We start from the raw sequence: 15,818 nt of genomic DNA on the forward strand, positions 1-15,818 counted from the left end.
CTCCCCCTTGTAAATAGTGCCATAAAGCCCACTTAGTAGATAGTGCCACCCTGCTCCCCCCTTGTATATAGTGCCACCCTGCTCTCACCATTTGTATATAGTGCCACACCGCCGCCCAAAAAAATACTCCCCTGCACGATGCAGCGATGAAGCCGGGCAGAGTACATCACGCTCCACGGTACGTGCCCAAGTAGTACAAGGCAACGGCGCATCCGAGAAAGTTGTATCAGCTAGGGGGATTTGAATCAAACATGGAAAGGTGGGTTTGGAGGCAGGACTATGTGACTCTTCAGGATAGCAGCAGTGTCCCATGACCCTTTAATGAGTAATTAGCATATAGCGTGCACCGTTTTAAAAGTTGATTTTATAGATTTTACTGCATCTGAAAAAAACATACATTTCAAAATATTGTCTGGTCATGTACTACCACATGGTGGGGGTTCAAGGGGTTATACACTAACGTTCAAAAGTTTGGGGTCACCCAGACAATTTTGTGTTTTCCATGAAAACTCGCACTTATATTTTTCAAATGAGTTACAAAATGACTAGAAAATATAGTCAAGACATTGACAAGGTTAGAAATAATGATTTTTATTTCAAATAATAATTTTCTCCTTCAAACTTTGCTTTCGTCAAAGAATGCTCCATTTGCAATTACAGCATTGCAGACCTTTGGCTTTCTAGCTGCTAATTTGCTGAGGTAATCGGGAGAAATTTCACCCCATGCTTCCAGAAGGCCCTCCCACAAGTTGGATTGGCTTGATGGGCACTTCTTGCGCACCATACGGTCAAGCTGCTCCCACAACAGCTCTATGGGGTTGAGATCTGGTGACTGCGCTGGCCACTCCATTACAGATAGAATACCAGCTGCCTGCTTCTTCCCTAAATAGTTCTTGCAGAATTTGGAGGTGTGCTTTGGGTCAATGTCCTGTTGTAGGATGAAATTGGCTCCAATCAAGCACTGTCCACAGGGTATGGCATAGCGTTGCAAAATGGAGTGATAGCCTTCCTTATTCAAAATCCCTTTTACCTTGTACAAATCTCCCACTTTACCAGCACCAAAGCAACCCCAGACCATCACATTACCTCCACCATGCTTGACAGATGGCGTCAGGCACTCTTCCAGCATCTTTTCAGTTGTTCTGCGTCTCACAAATGTTCTTCTGTGTGATCCAAACACCTCAAACTTCGATTCGTCTGTCCATAACACTTTTTTCCAATCTTCCTCTGTCCAATGTCTGTGTACTTTTGCCCATATTAATCTTTTCCTTTTATTAGCCAGTCTCAGATATGGCTTTTTCTTTGCCACTCTGCCCTGAAGGCCAGCATCCCGGAGTCGCCTCTTCACTGTAGACGTTGACACTGGCGTTTTGCGGGTACTATTTAATGAAGCTGCCAGTTGAGGACCTGTGAGGCGTCTATTTCTCAAACTAGAGAATCTAATGTACTTGTCTTGTGGCTCAGTTGTGCAGCGGGGCCTCCCACTTCTCTTTCTACTCTGGTTCGAGCCTGTGTGTGCTGTCCTCTGAAGGGAGTAGTACACACCGTTGTAGGAAATCTTCAGTTTCTTCGCAATTTCTCGCATGGAATAGCCTTCATTTCTAAGAACAAGAATGGACTGTCGAGTTTCACATGAAAGCTCTCTTTTTCTAGCCATTTTGAGAGTTTAATCGAACCCACAAATGTAATGCTCCAGATTCTCAACTAGCTCAAAGGAAGGTCAGTTTTATAGCTCCTCTAAACAGCAAAACTGTTTACAGCGGTGCTAACATAATTGCACAAGGGTTTTCAAGTGTTTTCTAATCATCCATTAGCCTTCTAACACAGTTAGCAAACACAATGTACCATTAGAACAATGGAGTGATGGTTGCTGGAAATGGGCCTCTATACATTTATGTAGATATTGCATTAAAAACCAGATGCTTGCAGCTAGAATAGTCATTTAGCACATTAACAATGTATAGAGTGTATTTCTGATTAAATTTAATGTTATCTTCATTGAAAAAAACTGTGCTTTTCTTGCAAAAATAAGGAAATTTCTAAGTGACCCTAAACTTTTGAACGGTAGTGTAAATACCAGACAGATTCCCATTAAATATACATTGAATTGAAAACAACTCCATCTGCCCTGCAATTTTGTTATTATAAAGATATCCTATATAATTACAGCATCCGAACCAAGCTCTGACATATATAGCTCCAGAACAGCTTAATATATATATATACATACACACGGCACCAGAACCAAGCTCAGTACATATATACAACACCAGAATAAAGCTCACAACATATATATAAAGCACCAGAACAAATACAGCTCAATTTAGTGCAACCCCTGACGTATAGATTTGTATGCTGTATAGATTTGTACGGCGTGAAACTAAAGCTCCCAGCATGGCCCGAACAATGGTAAGGACATCCTGGGAAATGCAGTTTCCCAAAATCATATCATAATCAAACCACCCATCATCTCGCTACAGATCATACAGTGACTACAGTACTAATTAGAGGCATAACAAACATTTACATTAAGTGACTCACTGGTGATATCTCAGATTGTAATTCTTTTTTGCTTTTCTTCTCCATCCGGTCCAAAAGTCTATGATGACTTCTCCCGGCTACAACCCATTTCTGCAGTTTTCCGCTCAGATGTTTTCAGCTTCTTACTTCTCAAATATTTCTGCACCTATAAACGATGATAAAATTCTCAACGCCCCTAAATAAAATAGCGCCATACACTGCTCCTCTAATTATAATAGCGCCATGCACTGTGTCCCCGATTATAATAGCGCCATGCACTGTGTCCCCGATTATAATAGTACCATACACTGTGTCCCAAACACACACACTGTGCCCCCTGTAGATAGTGCCCGCATAGCCCCCCCAGTAGATAGTGACCCCATAGAGCCTCTGTTGATAGTGCCCTACATAGAAGCCAGTGTAAATAGTGCCCCACATACAGCCCCCTGTAGATAGTACCCACATATAGAATCCAAAGCTGCAAGGCAATAGTGCTAACCACTGAGCCACCGTTCTGCCCTACATATAGCTCCCCCTAAAGATAGTGCTCCACATATAACCCACCTCTCTAGATAGTGACTCACATATAGCTCACCCTGTATATAGTGTAAAAACATATAGCCACCAATGTAGACAGCGCCCTACATATAGCCCCCCTGTATATAGTGCCCCACAGGTAACCCACCCCTGTATATAGTGTTACACATTAAGCCCACCCCTGTAGATATTGGCCTACAAATAGCTCCCCTTATATATAGTGCTCCCTGTAGATAGTGCCTCACATATAGCTCCACCTGTATATATTGTCCGACATATAGCCCAACCCTGTAGATAGTGCCCTACATATAGCTTCCCCTGTAGACAGTGCTCTACATCCGCACATATAGACCCCTCCTCTGTAGATAATGCCACTTACAGTTTTATTAGAAAAAATCCAAAAACTTTACATACTCACATGATCCCCTTCCCGCGCCGTCCGGTGGCAATTTAGACCTGCTCTCTTCTGAGCAGGTCTGCTGGGGCTGAACGACGCAATGACGTTACCCGCCCATAAATGTTGGGGGGCGGGCGGCGTAGGCCGGTAGTGGTGTCGCTACCGCTGTAGCAGCCATAATGACTGCTAGTGGTGCCACTGGGCATAGGGGGGCGTGTCGGCGGCTACAGCGGTAGTTACGCCACTGTGTCTGTGTATCGCTCAGTCAGTGTATCGAATATCTATCTATCTATCTATCTAACATCTATCTATCTAACATCTATCGATCTAACATCTATCGATCTATCTATCTAATATATATTGATATATAGTATCGCTTTAGGGTCAATTCACATGGTGTATTACGTGAAGTTTTTCAGCGCGTATTTGCTTGCGGCAAAAACGAAGCATAATACAGTACCAGAACAGACAATTAGATTCCAGGTAATCTCATGCCCACACTGCGGCATTTTTCGGGATGTGAATTGACCCGCGGTGCATATTATCGAAACCGCAGCATGTCAATGTATCTCGTGATTCCACTTGTTAATTCTATTCCTGTAATTCTACAGAAATACGCAGCATGAAAAACGCAGAGATTTAGGTGCGTTTTTTTTGACAAATTTTTTGCGGTTTCCTGCGATTTTGCTGCGTATTTTACGAAGCAAAATACGCAACGTGTGCATGTAGCCTTAGGCTGGGGCAACATGGCGACTTTGGCCGCGAGACAAGTTGCACGGCTAAAGATCACTATGTTCAGTAGCCTACATGTCAAGTAATGACAGTGAAAGAGATTGCGGTAATTTTACTTGCGATGTAGGCTACCGGACAAAGAGATTTTTGGCCATGGGACCTGTGTCGTGGCCAAAGTCGCTGTGTAGTCCCAGCCTAGAACTATACTATATATCAATATATATGAGACAGATATCTGATCGATAGATAGATCGATAGATAGGAGACAGACACATAGATAAATAGATGATAGATCTGAGAAAGATAATAGATATGAGTTCAGATAGATGATCGATATGAAATCAGATATATATATATATATATATATCTTTCTATATCTATCTAAATTACGATTTGTTATTTGTGTTATATAAATAAAGATTATTATTATTTATATCTACCTATCTCTCTCGGTTTATCTTTCCTATCATATATATGGATATATTGTACAGTTGTAGGCTGGGGCTTGCACACCATTCATTGTAAGCTCTGCCTTGCGCCCAGCCTGTATGAAATGCACACATATTTGGTATAGTTTGAGCCAGAAGAAGTTGCCAAATATGTATTTAGGTGCGTTTACCCAGTGGCATGCACCAGGTGTAAAAAAAAACAAAAGAAAACAAACATGTAAAATGACATATTCACATTTTTTTTTTAAATTAATTTCCCTTTTTTCCTTTTACATTTTCAAAAAAGTAAAATGTATCTATTATGTTTTTTATACAATATGGAAGCACAACATGTTCTGAGAAAAAACAATTCCAAATACATGTAGGTTGGAAGAGGAATAGAAGAACAATTTGCTTTTAAATCGGCACATGGCTAATACTTGAAAAATGGGCATGGTGAGGATGTGGGGGAAGCCTCTGGTCAGGGAGTGGTTAAAAAAGGGCTGAAAAAAAACAAGCTCATCTGGAAGTCATTGGTGCCATAATAACCTACAAGAGTCACATCGACATCATATAGCGTTCCCACCAATATCACGTAGCGTCCAGTAGGATTTATAATTTCCTTGGTACAGATAAAAGGAAGATTCTTCCTAAAGGCGATAATTACTCCTCATCTCTTCTTGTGGGCATAAGCACCATGGAAGATTGGGTAATTGCATATTTTGAACGAAAGGAGGTGGAAAATCTAGTTTCCTGAAGGCAAATGATGTCGGCGTGACAAGTTTTGTAGAAGTGGTAGGCCTTCGAACGTTTGTGTGGAGGGCTAAAGCCCTGGACATTATGGGAATTGATCTTCTCAGGGATGTGGGAGCCATATCAGGGGCCGAATGGTAACTATGTTAATCCCAAACCGACAAGGGAGTAGGGAAGAGGGAGAGGAGAGAAAGGGGAAGGAAAAAAAATAAAACAAAGAACATGGTGTGCCTGGAGTGGCCAAAGTAGGTTCCGTAGTATGGTGAGTACTACTTTTAAATGTGGGGGGCACCAGCAACTGAGCACAAAGGTGCAGTAACAACATCGTAGGTAAAGTGAACAAACAAAACAAAAAAAAGTTAATGGATGAGAAGGGGGGTAAACATATGATGATAAATGGTAAAGTTATAAAGGATTCAGGTGTCGGGCTAATAGAGCTCATAGTAGCGTTTCCGTGCAAGATTTGTAAGTCGGGAAACATAACACTCGGCAGGTGATTAATCAAATAATTCTGTACAGCAGGCAGGGAAGGGGGCACACTAGGTACAGTGGGTGTGTGTCATAGGCGTTGCAGTTGTGGACCTAAACTAGAGGTAAACAACAGCAAAGACATAAATACAGCTGGCCAGATACACAATACAAACAAGTGGCAAAGCAGGATGTGTCTGGCAGGCTGGACAGTGAGCCAATAAGCGATCAAGAGGTAGAAAAGAAAATGTTATGCACTAAATGCGTAAAAATACAGTCAAAACTGTAATAGTGGTATCTCTGAGGAACATACTGTAAATATGTACACATAGCATTCATATGACTTTAGGAACATAGCAATGATTTCGAAACAAAGGCATACAACAGCTATTGTGCGAGGGTCGTCTCTTGCAGTACCAAGGACCATTAAAGTTTGGTAAAGGATACATAGCCCGACTTGGACAATCAGTCCAGGTATTGATGAGACCCTATCAAGTGGGTTTCAGAGTCCCTATCAGGTGACGGAATAGTTGTGGATCTTAATGGTGCATAGGTTTCTCCCAAATCAGGACAGGGGAATAGGAGTTCTAGGGAGACCAATCTGGTGCTGTTGAAGGACGGCAAGGAGAGGTTTCATGCCGCATCTCTTCTGAATAATGACAAGGAGACAGGACAGCAAATATTAGGTATTCGTGGCCCTTAATATCAAGGTGGACATGGCCCTGGCCCTTTGTGTCAGGGTTTGCTTGGTGGCATAATAAGTCAGTTTAACCACTATGTCACGTGGCTTACCGTTTGATCTTTTCGGGCTGAGGGATCTATGAACACGGTCCATCTCCAACCTGTCTATAGGGAGATTTGGCGCCAATCTCCCCCCAGTTCAAGTCCTCGAAAGATTCGGGTAGGCCTCTGATTCGGAGGTTACCCCCGATGTGCACGACGATTCTCAGAGTCCTCCAAGTGCAGCAGTACGGAGTACAGGTCTGCTCTTATGGAGTCTAATCCTGAGTCGTATGCAGTCAACACTTTAATGGCGTCGTCTATTTTAGTGTCTAGAGTATTCGTCCCAACTCACGTATCCCTTTCGTGAGGTCTTTGGACAGCTTAGTAGCTGTTAGTTGTAGCTCTTGCTGGAGAAGCTGTTTGAATTTCCTGAGCAGGAAGGCATCTCTGGTGGAAATCGGTCGTTCCGAAAGTGGTGACGAGGGAGAACCCTCGTCGTGGGATTCAGCAATGAGCTCAGATGAAGCCTGCAGGTCGTCCTCTCATATGGCCGACATGGCGGGAACGTAAGCGTTCTCTGGTACGAGGACAGCAGACTCGAGTCATGGTTGTATCGGGAATAAATCTGGGTAAAGTTTGCCTCAAAAGTTAGCTTTTGTTGTGCCCAGGAGTCGCGGAGCTTCTTCAATGTGCGACCATCTTGGATAGCCCCCCCCGGTTTTTCCAATTTCATTGTAACTATTAGGGGATTAAAGGAACACTCTGGAAAAAAACTGGCACACTGTTATGCCTAATGTAGAGTTTGTTAGGGCAGTGCAATATTCAAATTGTCAAAATGCTCCATTTATTGCTAGGTGTTTATGAATACATGTTCTTTAAGAGACTTTGATATTTGTATGGCTATTGTACACTTCTGTTGAGATGAGCCTTTTGTTAAACAGGGAAATCTCCTAGTGAACTTTCAACAAAAGAAAAACGTAGATGGCTGTGTAAAGGCTGCGTTGACTCTGGACTTGATATAACACAGTGGACCAATGTCCTGTTTTCAGATGAAAGTAAATTTAGCATTTCATTGGGAAAACAAGGTACCAGAGTCTGGAGGAAGAGTGGAGAGTCATCAATACAAGTTGCTTGCGGTCCAGTGTGAAGTTTCCACACTCAGTGATGGTTTGGAGAGCTGTGTCATCTGCTGGTGTTGGTCCACTGTGTTATGTCAAGTCTAGAGTCAGCGCAGCCGTCTACCAGCAAATTTTAGAGTACTTCGTGCTTCCCTCTGCTGACAAGCGTTATGGAGATGCTGATATAATTTTCCAGCAGGACTTGGTGCCTGCCCAAACTGCCAAAAGTACCAATACCTGGTTTAATAACCACAGTATCACTGTGCTTGATTGGCCAGTAAACTCGCCTGACCTAAACCCCATAGAGAATCTATGGGGTATTGTCAAGGGAAAGATGAGACACACCAGACCCAACAATGGGCTTCCATAACACCTCAGCAGTGCAACAGGCTGATCGCCTCCATGCCACGCCGCATTGATGCAGTAATTCATGTAAAAGGAGCCCCAACCAAGTATTGAGTGCATATACTGTACATACTTTTCGGTAGGCCTATATTTCGGTAGTAAAAATAATTTTTGAAATTGGGCTTATATAATATTCTAATTTTCTGAGACACTAAATTTTGGGTTTTCATTAACTGTTACCATAATCATCAACATTAAAAGTAAAAAATGCTGGAAATAGATTACTCTGTGTGTAATGAATCTATATAATATATGAGTTTCACTTTTTGAATTGAGTTACTGAAATAAATTAACTTTTTGATGATATTCTAATTAATTGAGAAGGACTATATGTATATATGTCCAACCAGATATCGGTGTGTATTCACACTTATTGGGTATAAGTGTGAATACACACCGATATCTGGTGGGAAATATTTGCCAGGTAACGAGCTCAAACAGTCGGCTCCAGCCAGCTGCATGGTTTTGTTTAGAGAGATTTGAGATTTCCTTTGCTTCTCTTACACTCATCAGGGGAGCTGGAGCCATGCATTCCAAGAACTCTAGTTGTCGCTACCTCCCCCCCTTTGCACATGCATGCAGGGACGGCCTCAGGGGTATGCGACCTCTGCCATTGCACGGGATGCATCACGCCAGCAGGTGGAAGGGGGTGCTGCGCTGGCTTCTTTCCCCTGCTTGTTTCAGAAGCGCCCAGGCCCAGCGACTCAGCAGCCGTCTTTCTGCCCAGGTGCTTTTTCTCTCAGTGGAGTCACTACCGCTGTATCCGCTATAGCGGCTACATCGAGTATGAGGGCGCCCGTGCCGAGCGCGAGGACGCCCCCCCCCCCATGAAGCCACTAGAGCAGGGAAGTATCTTCATCTACAAGGGGGCTCCGTGGCGCTACCTACAAGGGGGCTGGGTGGCGCTACCTACAAGGGGGATGCGGGGCGCTACCTACAAGGGGGCTGCGGGGCGCTACCTACAAGGGGGCTGCGGGGCGCTACCTACAAGGGGGCTGCGGAGCGCTACCTACAAGGGGGCTGCGGAGCGCTACCTACAAGGGGGCTGCGGAGCGCTACCTACAAGAGGGCTGCGGGGCGGTACCTACAAGGGGACTGCGGGGCGCTACCTACAAGGGGGCTGCGGGGCAATACCTACAAGGGGGCTGCGGGGCGCTACCTACAAGGGAGCTATGGGGCGCTACCTACAAGGGAGCTGTGGGGCGCTACCTACAAGGGGGCTGTGGGGCGCTACCTAAAAGGGACTGTGTGGGGCTAACTACAAGGGGACTGTGTGGCGATAACTACAAGGGGACTGTGTGGCACTAACTACTATGGGACTGTGTGGCACTAACTACTAGGGGACTGTGTGGCGCTAACTTCAAGGAGAATCTGTGAGTGGGGGGGCTGATGGTCATTTTACTGTGAGTGGGGGGCTGATGGTCATTTTATTGTGAGTGGGAGGCTGATGGCCGTTTTATTGTGAGTGGGTGGCTGATGGTCTTCAAGTGATTTCCACCTCTGACCTCCAATTGAAATGAATAAAAGGCAGAAAATACCTGCGGCGCCCGTTTGGTGCTTTTTTGCCAGCGCCTTTGCATTAGATTCAACAGCTTAAAAAAAAAAAAGAACGCAAAAAAAACATCAAATAACGCTATCAATTCAAAATCCGATCCAAAATTCCGAAAGGAATTTTGAGGCAGATTTTTTTTGCCTTGTGTGAACATACCCTAAGGGTGTAGTGCTTGTTTTTAGCAGTTTTCGGTCTTTCTCAAAACAATTTTTGGTAGGGAAACTCTGTACTAGGCTACAGGATCACTCTGGCCTACGCAAGAATCCCATCGAGAAGCAGCTGAGTTCTTTGTGGGAATGGAGCTTAGGGGAGTACAATTTTTTTTCTGTTTGGGCGCACTGTCTACAAGGGGGAGGTGTGGGGCTATATGGCACGATCTACACGGGGGGTGGGGGATTATGGCACTGTCTACAAGGAGGAGGTGGGGGATTATGGCACTGTCTACAGGCAGGCTTTATGGCACAATCTACAGGGGGGCACTATTTACAAGAGAGGCTGTGTGTGGTAGCCAGGGGAGGGGGGCTTTATACTGTGTGGAGGCTACTAAGCGTACATTATACTGTGTAGGGGCACTACAGAGGCATAATAATGTGTGGGCACAATTAGAGGACAAAATACTGTGTCCTTCAAGGGGTTATAATATATTATGAAATATTATTATACTGTATGGGGGGCACTAAATAGGGCATTATACTTTGGCGGGCATTATACTTTTTTTATGGGGAATTTTTTTATGATGCGGGTGGGCCACCGAAAGATAATTTTGCACGGGGCTCCATCTGTCCTAAGGCTGGCCCTGTGTGCAGGAGTATGTGATGCATAAAGAAGTGCACAGAGAGATTGCTCTCCCCTCTCTTGCTTCCTGCGCCCATCACAGAAGGATCACGCTCTCCCTCCGGATCACCGCTAAGTATCCTCCCCCTCTCCATGTGCTTTCTCTCCCCCTATATAATGAGCATTTCCCCATGTCATTATCCTACCCTTCTCCCCATGTGACTTCCCCTGGACAAATAACCTTTTACTTTAGCCTTTTCCTTCCCTAGTCTACAACTTTCCCGTGGTATTTAACCCACTAGTAGCAGGGACAGTCAGAGCCCGGTGGGGGTGGGGGTGGGTCACAGAAGCAAGCGTGAGTGAGTGCATTGTATATTTATGTTTAGGTACGTAGGTGGGTGCTAGTATAGTATTGTAACATATTGTACTGGTACTGTGCCACGTGTAGTATTGGTGTACTTAGTACATATTAAGTTATTATATGTATTTAGGTGTACTGGTACTATATCGTGAATATATATTTATGTTTAGGTAAGTGACGGGTGTTCGTATAGTATATCATACTAATAATACTGTACCACGTGTAGTGTCAGTATATTCAATAAATATTACATTATTATGTGTATTGAGGTATACTGATACTATATTATGATTATATTTACTGTTGTGTATTTTGTGTTATATATCTTAGTGTGATTTGTATTAGTAATAAACCTATATTTACTATACACTGTGTCGAGAATTACCGCGTACACACGCACACTTACTTAGCAGCAAAGCGATTAGATTGGCATTACTACAAGAGAAAACGTAGGACAGCTAGGCATAACCCTAGTGACCTTAATATAAAAGGAGGTAGTAATAGTGGGTGACACTAGACAGTGAACTCCACTATTACACCAGTTCTTTTTCAGGCTGTTAATTGTAGGCCCCTCTGACATAGAAAATAGTCAACTATGCAATTCTGGTTGTTGGTACACATCTTCAGTAAAATTATGGTTTAGCCATTGACTGCTGAATGATTTTATGAATTTTGTTTGTGCTAAACAAATGCTAAAATAACAAATTACAGAGTTAAAAAAAAAAAAAAAAAAAAAAGATATTTAATCAAAATAGACTGTTTGTACTTTTTACCTACATTGTTATTCTTTCTCACAGAAGAATTATCTAGGTAGATATATCCACCAATAATGTTAAGCTGAACTCTCAGGAGCACAACAAGCATGCAGGTACTGTAAACGGCTACTATACTTCTAGTAAAACCTGCGAATGACAGAGAAAAAAAACAAACATGAAAACAGTCATTATTTCTATCTGTACACGCTAATCTAATGAAGTACATGGAAACCTTTAAACTTTAGGTTTTTTTTGCTGGACAAATGCCTTTCTTTTGGTACTAAGTGGAAGATTTATTTTAGTATATTAATGATGGGCTTTCTGATTAATGTCCTCTATAGAGTACTATGAAAAGCAATGGAAAATCTCATGTGAATCGTATGTAGAAAAAAGCTTTACTACAAAAGTCTGTATGTAGCCCTAGCCTTATAAATCGCAGTCTCTATGGAAAGTCTTTGAGCTGTGGTTTTTCTGATTGCGACAAAGCTTTAAAGGCTATGTAAACCTATGAAAGCGATTTTTTTTAAATAAAAATGTCAGTCAGCGTGTTTGGTGCAACTTTCAAATTCGTCTTTATTAGAAAAATCTTTTTTCATTTTTAAGATACAGCTGCTCTGTATCCTGCATAAAAGGTAGCTAGTAGCTATATCGTTTTCTGAATCCTGTAAGCGTAAGGTCAGCAGGATCCACTTGTTATCCATCACATCTAAGTTCATAATTTAGATGTGATAGATTACAGGTGGATCCACGCAGGACCCGTTAACACTGAACCCGTCAGGTCCACGGGACTGACTGATTCAAGTCTAAGCGAAAGATACAGCTGTTCTGCATCATATACAAGTCTTCTGCTGTATCAAGCCAGTATGAAACTTTTTCTTCTGAAAACAAAGCAAATGTAAGATCAGACCGCACTTACTAATAATCTTTAGATCTTCCCATATTTCGATCTTGTTTGACGGTCTGCAAAAATGAAATGTATTTGAAGGTTAACAAATACATTAAATGTTCTAATATATCACTCAAGCTCATATGTAACATATACACTCATATTACATAAATGTACTCATTTGAAATGTGACGCAAATATACAAAAAAAAACAAAACAAGAAGAACCCCCTTAGGCCCCATGCCCACTTCAGTTTTTTTTTCTTCAGGGTGCTAGCCGTTTTTCTGACGGCTAGTACCCTGAACCCATTCATTTCAATGGGGCCATGCACACTTCAGTTTTTTTTGACAGTCCGGGCTCCGTTCCGATCCAAAGTAGAGCATGTTCTACTTTGGTCCGGGATTCCGTGACCGTGAGGCCCATGCAAGTCAATGGGGCCGTCAAAAAAACTGAAGGCACACGGAAGGCATCCGTGTGCCGTCCGTGTGTGATGGAGCCGTTGCCTAGCAACCGCCGGGCGGGCAGTAAAACATAACAGAAATATTACACTAATCGGCAGCCGCTTGTCTCTATCAATCACTGATAGGGAAAAGAGGCTGCTGATTAAAAATAAAATAAAAATCAGTTCATACTCGTTGTCCCTCTTCTTCCTCCAGTCCGACCTTACAGAATGACGCGGAAGCCTGTGATTGCAGAGGCCGCTGCAGCCTGTGATTGGCTGCAGAGGCGGTCACGTGGGATGAAGCATCATTCCTGGAGGCCGGCCTTCTGACGTCATCCTGACGTGCGTGACCGTCACTACAGCCTGTGATTGGCTGCAGCGGCGACATGGATGCAACGTCATCGCTGGAGGCCGGAAAGGAGGAAAGTAAGTATGAAATTTATTTTTTATTTTTATTACATTAAAATTGTATTTTCCGAGCGCCGAACATGGTACTGTCAAGGGGGCTGAAAGAGGTACCGCCGATCAGTGCAGCCCATTAACTCTTTCAGCACCCTGGACAGTACCATGCTCGGCCCACGGTAACGGAAACACGGAGTACACACGGCCAATAAAACGGACACACGGATCCGTCAAAAACGGCCGTGAAAACCCTGTCGGAAGTGTGCACGAGGCCTTAATAATAAGCAACTTGGAGACAATACATGGCAGTAATGAGGATTAGGGACCCTTAATCAGCTAGACCAAAGAGATGCTGCAAATGTTTTGCATTGCATGTGAGAATTACAAAGATGTTGTGTATTAACCTCTTAATGACCAATCTTGTTTGGACCTTAAAGAGGCTCTGTCACCAGATTATAAGTGCCCTATCTCCTACATAATGTGATCGGCGCTGTAATGTAGATAACAACAGTGTTTTTTATTTTGAAAAACGATGATTTTTGAGCAAGTTAAAAACTATTTTAGATTTATGCAAATTAGCTTCTTAATATACAACTGGGCATTTTTTACCTTTTTACCAACTGGGCGTTGTAAAGAGAAGTGTATGACGCTGACCAATCAGTGACCAATCAGCGTCATACACTTCTCTTCATTCATTTTTAGCTGTACTTTGCAGCACAACGTGATCTCGCCAGATTACGCTGTGCTGTCACATACTTCCACATTAACTTTACCGAAGTGTCTTGAGAGTGAATAGACATCGCCTCCAGCCAGGACGCAATGTCTATTCACACTCCTGACACTTTGGTAAAGTTACTGTGGGAGTATGTGACAGCACAGCGTGATCTGGTGAGATAACGCTGTGCTGTGTGAGTAAGTCCAACAGAAACTTTACCAAAGTGTCTGTAAAGTTTCCACCTACAAACTATAAACCTATAAAGTTTCCACCTACATTGGAACTGTGTAGCACTATGTGGGCCCTATCTATGTGGGAACTGGCACTATCTACTTGGGCACTGTGATTTTCTTTTAGGTGGCAGAGACAAAAAATACCAATTAAATTAAAAATATTTTTTTGAACACACACAAATAAATAAATATATATATATATATATATATATATACACACATATATATATATATATATACATACACAAATATATACACATATATATACATACACATACACAAATATATACATACACAAATATATACACATATATATATATACATATATATATATATACACACACACACACACACACACACACACAAATATATACACATATATATGTATACACACATACACCCAGACAATTTTGTGTTTTCCATGAAAAGTCACACTTATATTTATCAAATGAGTTTCAAAATGACTAGAAAATATAGTCAAGACATTGACAATGTTAGAAATAATGATTTTTATTTGAAATAATAATTTTCTCCTTCAAACTTTGCTTTCGTCAAAGAATGCTCCATTTGCAGCAATTACAGCATTGCAGACCTTTGGCATTCTAGCTGTTAATTTGCTGAGGTAATCAGGAGAAATTTCACCCCATGCTTCCAGAAGCCCCTCCCACAAGTTGGATTGGCTTGATGGGCACTTCTTGCGTACCATACGGTCAAGCTGCTCCCACAACAGCTCTATGGGGTTGAGATCTGGTGACTGCGCTGGCCACTCCATTACAGATAGAATACCAGCTGCCTGCTTCTTCCCTAAATAGTTTTTGCATAATTTGGAGGTGTGCTTTGGGTCATTGTCCTGTTGTAGGATGAAATTGGCTCCAATCAAGCGCTGTCCACAGGGTATGGCATGGCGTTGCAAAATGGAGCGATAGCCTTCCTTATTCAAAATCCCTTTTACCTTGTACAAATCTCCCACTTTACCAGCACCAAAGCAACCCCAGACCATCACATTACCACCACCATGCTTGACAGATGGCGTCAGGCACTCTTCCAGCATCTTTTCAGTTGTTCTGCGTCTCACAAATATTCTTCTGTGTGATCCAAACACCTCAAACTTCGATTCGTCTGTCCATAACACTTTTTTCCAATCTTCCTCTGTCCAATGTCTGTGTGCTTTTACCCATATTAATCTTTTCCTTTTATTAGCCAGTCTCAGATATGGCTTTTTCTTTGCCACTCTGCCCTGAAGGCCAGCATCCCGGAGTCGCCTCTTCACTGTAGACGTTGACACTGGCGTTTTGCGGGTACTATTTAATGAAGCTGCCAGTTGAGGACCTGTGAGGCATTTATTTCTCAAACTAGAGACTCTAATGTACTTGTCTTGTTGCTCAGTTGTGCAGCGGGGCCTCCCACTTCTCTTTCTACTCTGGTTAGAGCCTGTTTGTGCTGTCCTCTGAAGGGAGTAATACACACCGTTGTAGGAAATCTTCAGTTTCTTGGCAATTTCTCGCATGGAATAGCCTTCATTTCTAAGAACAAGAATAGACTGTCGAGATTCACATGAAAGCTCTCTTTTTCTAGCCATTTTGAGAGTTTAATCGAACCCACAAATGTAATGCTCCA

The 15,818-nt window shown here is 42.6% G+C and overlaps 1 protein-coding gene across 11 annotated transcripts in view; it reads right to left on the reverse strand.

Moving 5' to 3' along the window:
* The window catches only part of PEX3 (peroxisomal biogenesis factor 3), a 219,380-nt gene that overhangs the window by 90,634 nt on the left and 112,928 nt on the right, over positions 1-15,818 (reverse strand). For all 11 annotated transcript variants that reach the window (XM_075862647.1, XM_075862645.1, XM_075862648.1 and 8 more), the window contains 2 exons: positions 12,440-12,483; positions 11,546-11,670 (listed from right to left, as the gene is read on the reverse strand). In XM_075862647.1, coding sequence (XP_075718762.1) covers positions 11,546-11,670; positions 12,440-12,483 — 169 coding nt within the window. The remainder of the gene's footprint in view (positions 1-11,545; positions 11,671-12,439; positions 12,484-15,818) is intronic.

Source organism: Rhinoderma darwinii, chromosome 4 (assembly GCF_050947455.1).
Source record: "Rhinoderma darwinii isolate aRhiDar2 chromosome 4, aRhiDar2.hap1, whole genome shotgun sequence".
Lineage (NCBI taxonomy): Eukaryota > Metazoa > Chordata > Amphibia > Anura > Rhinodermatidae > Rhinoderma > Rhinoderma darwinii.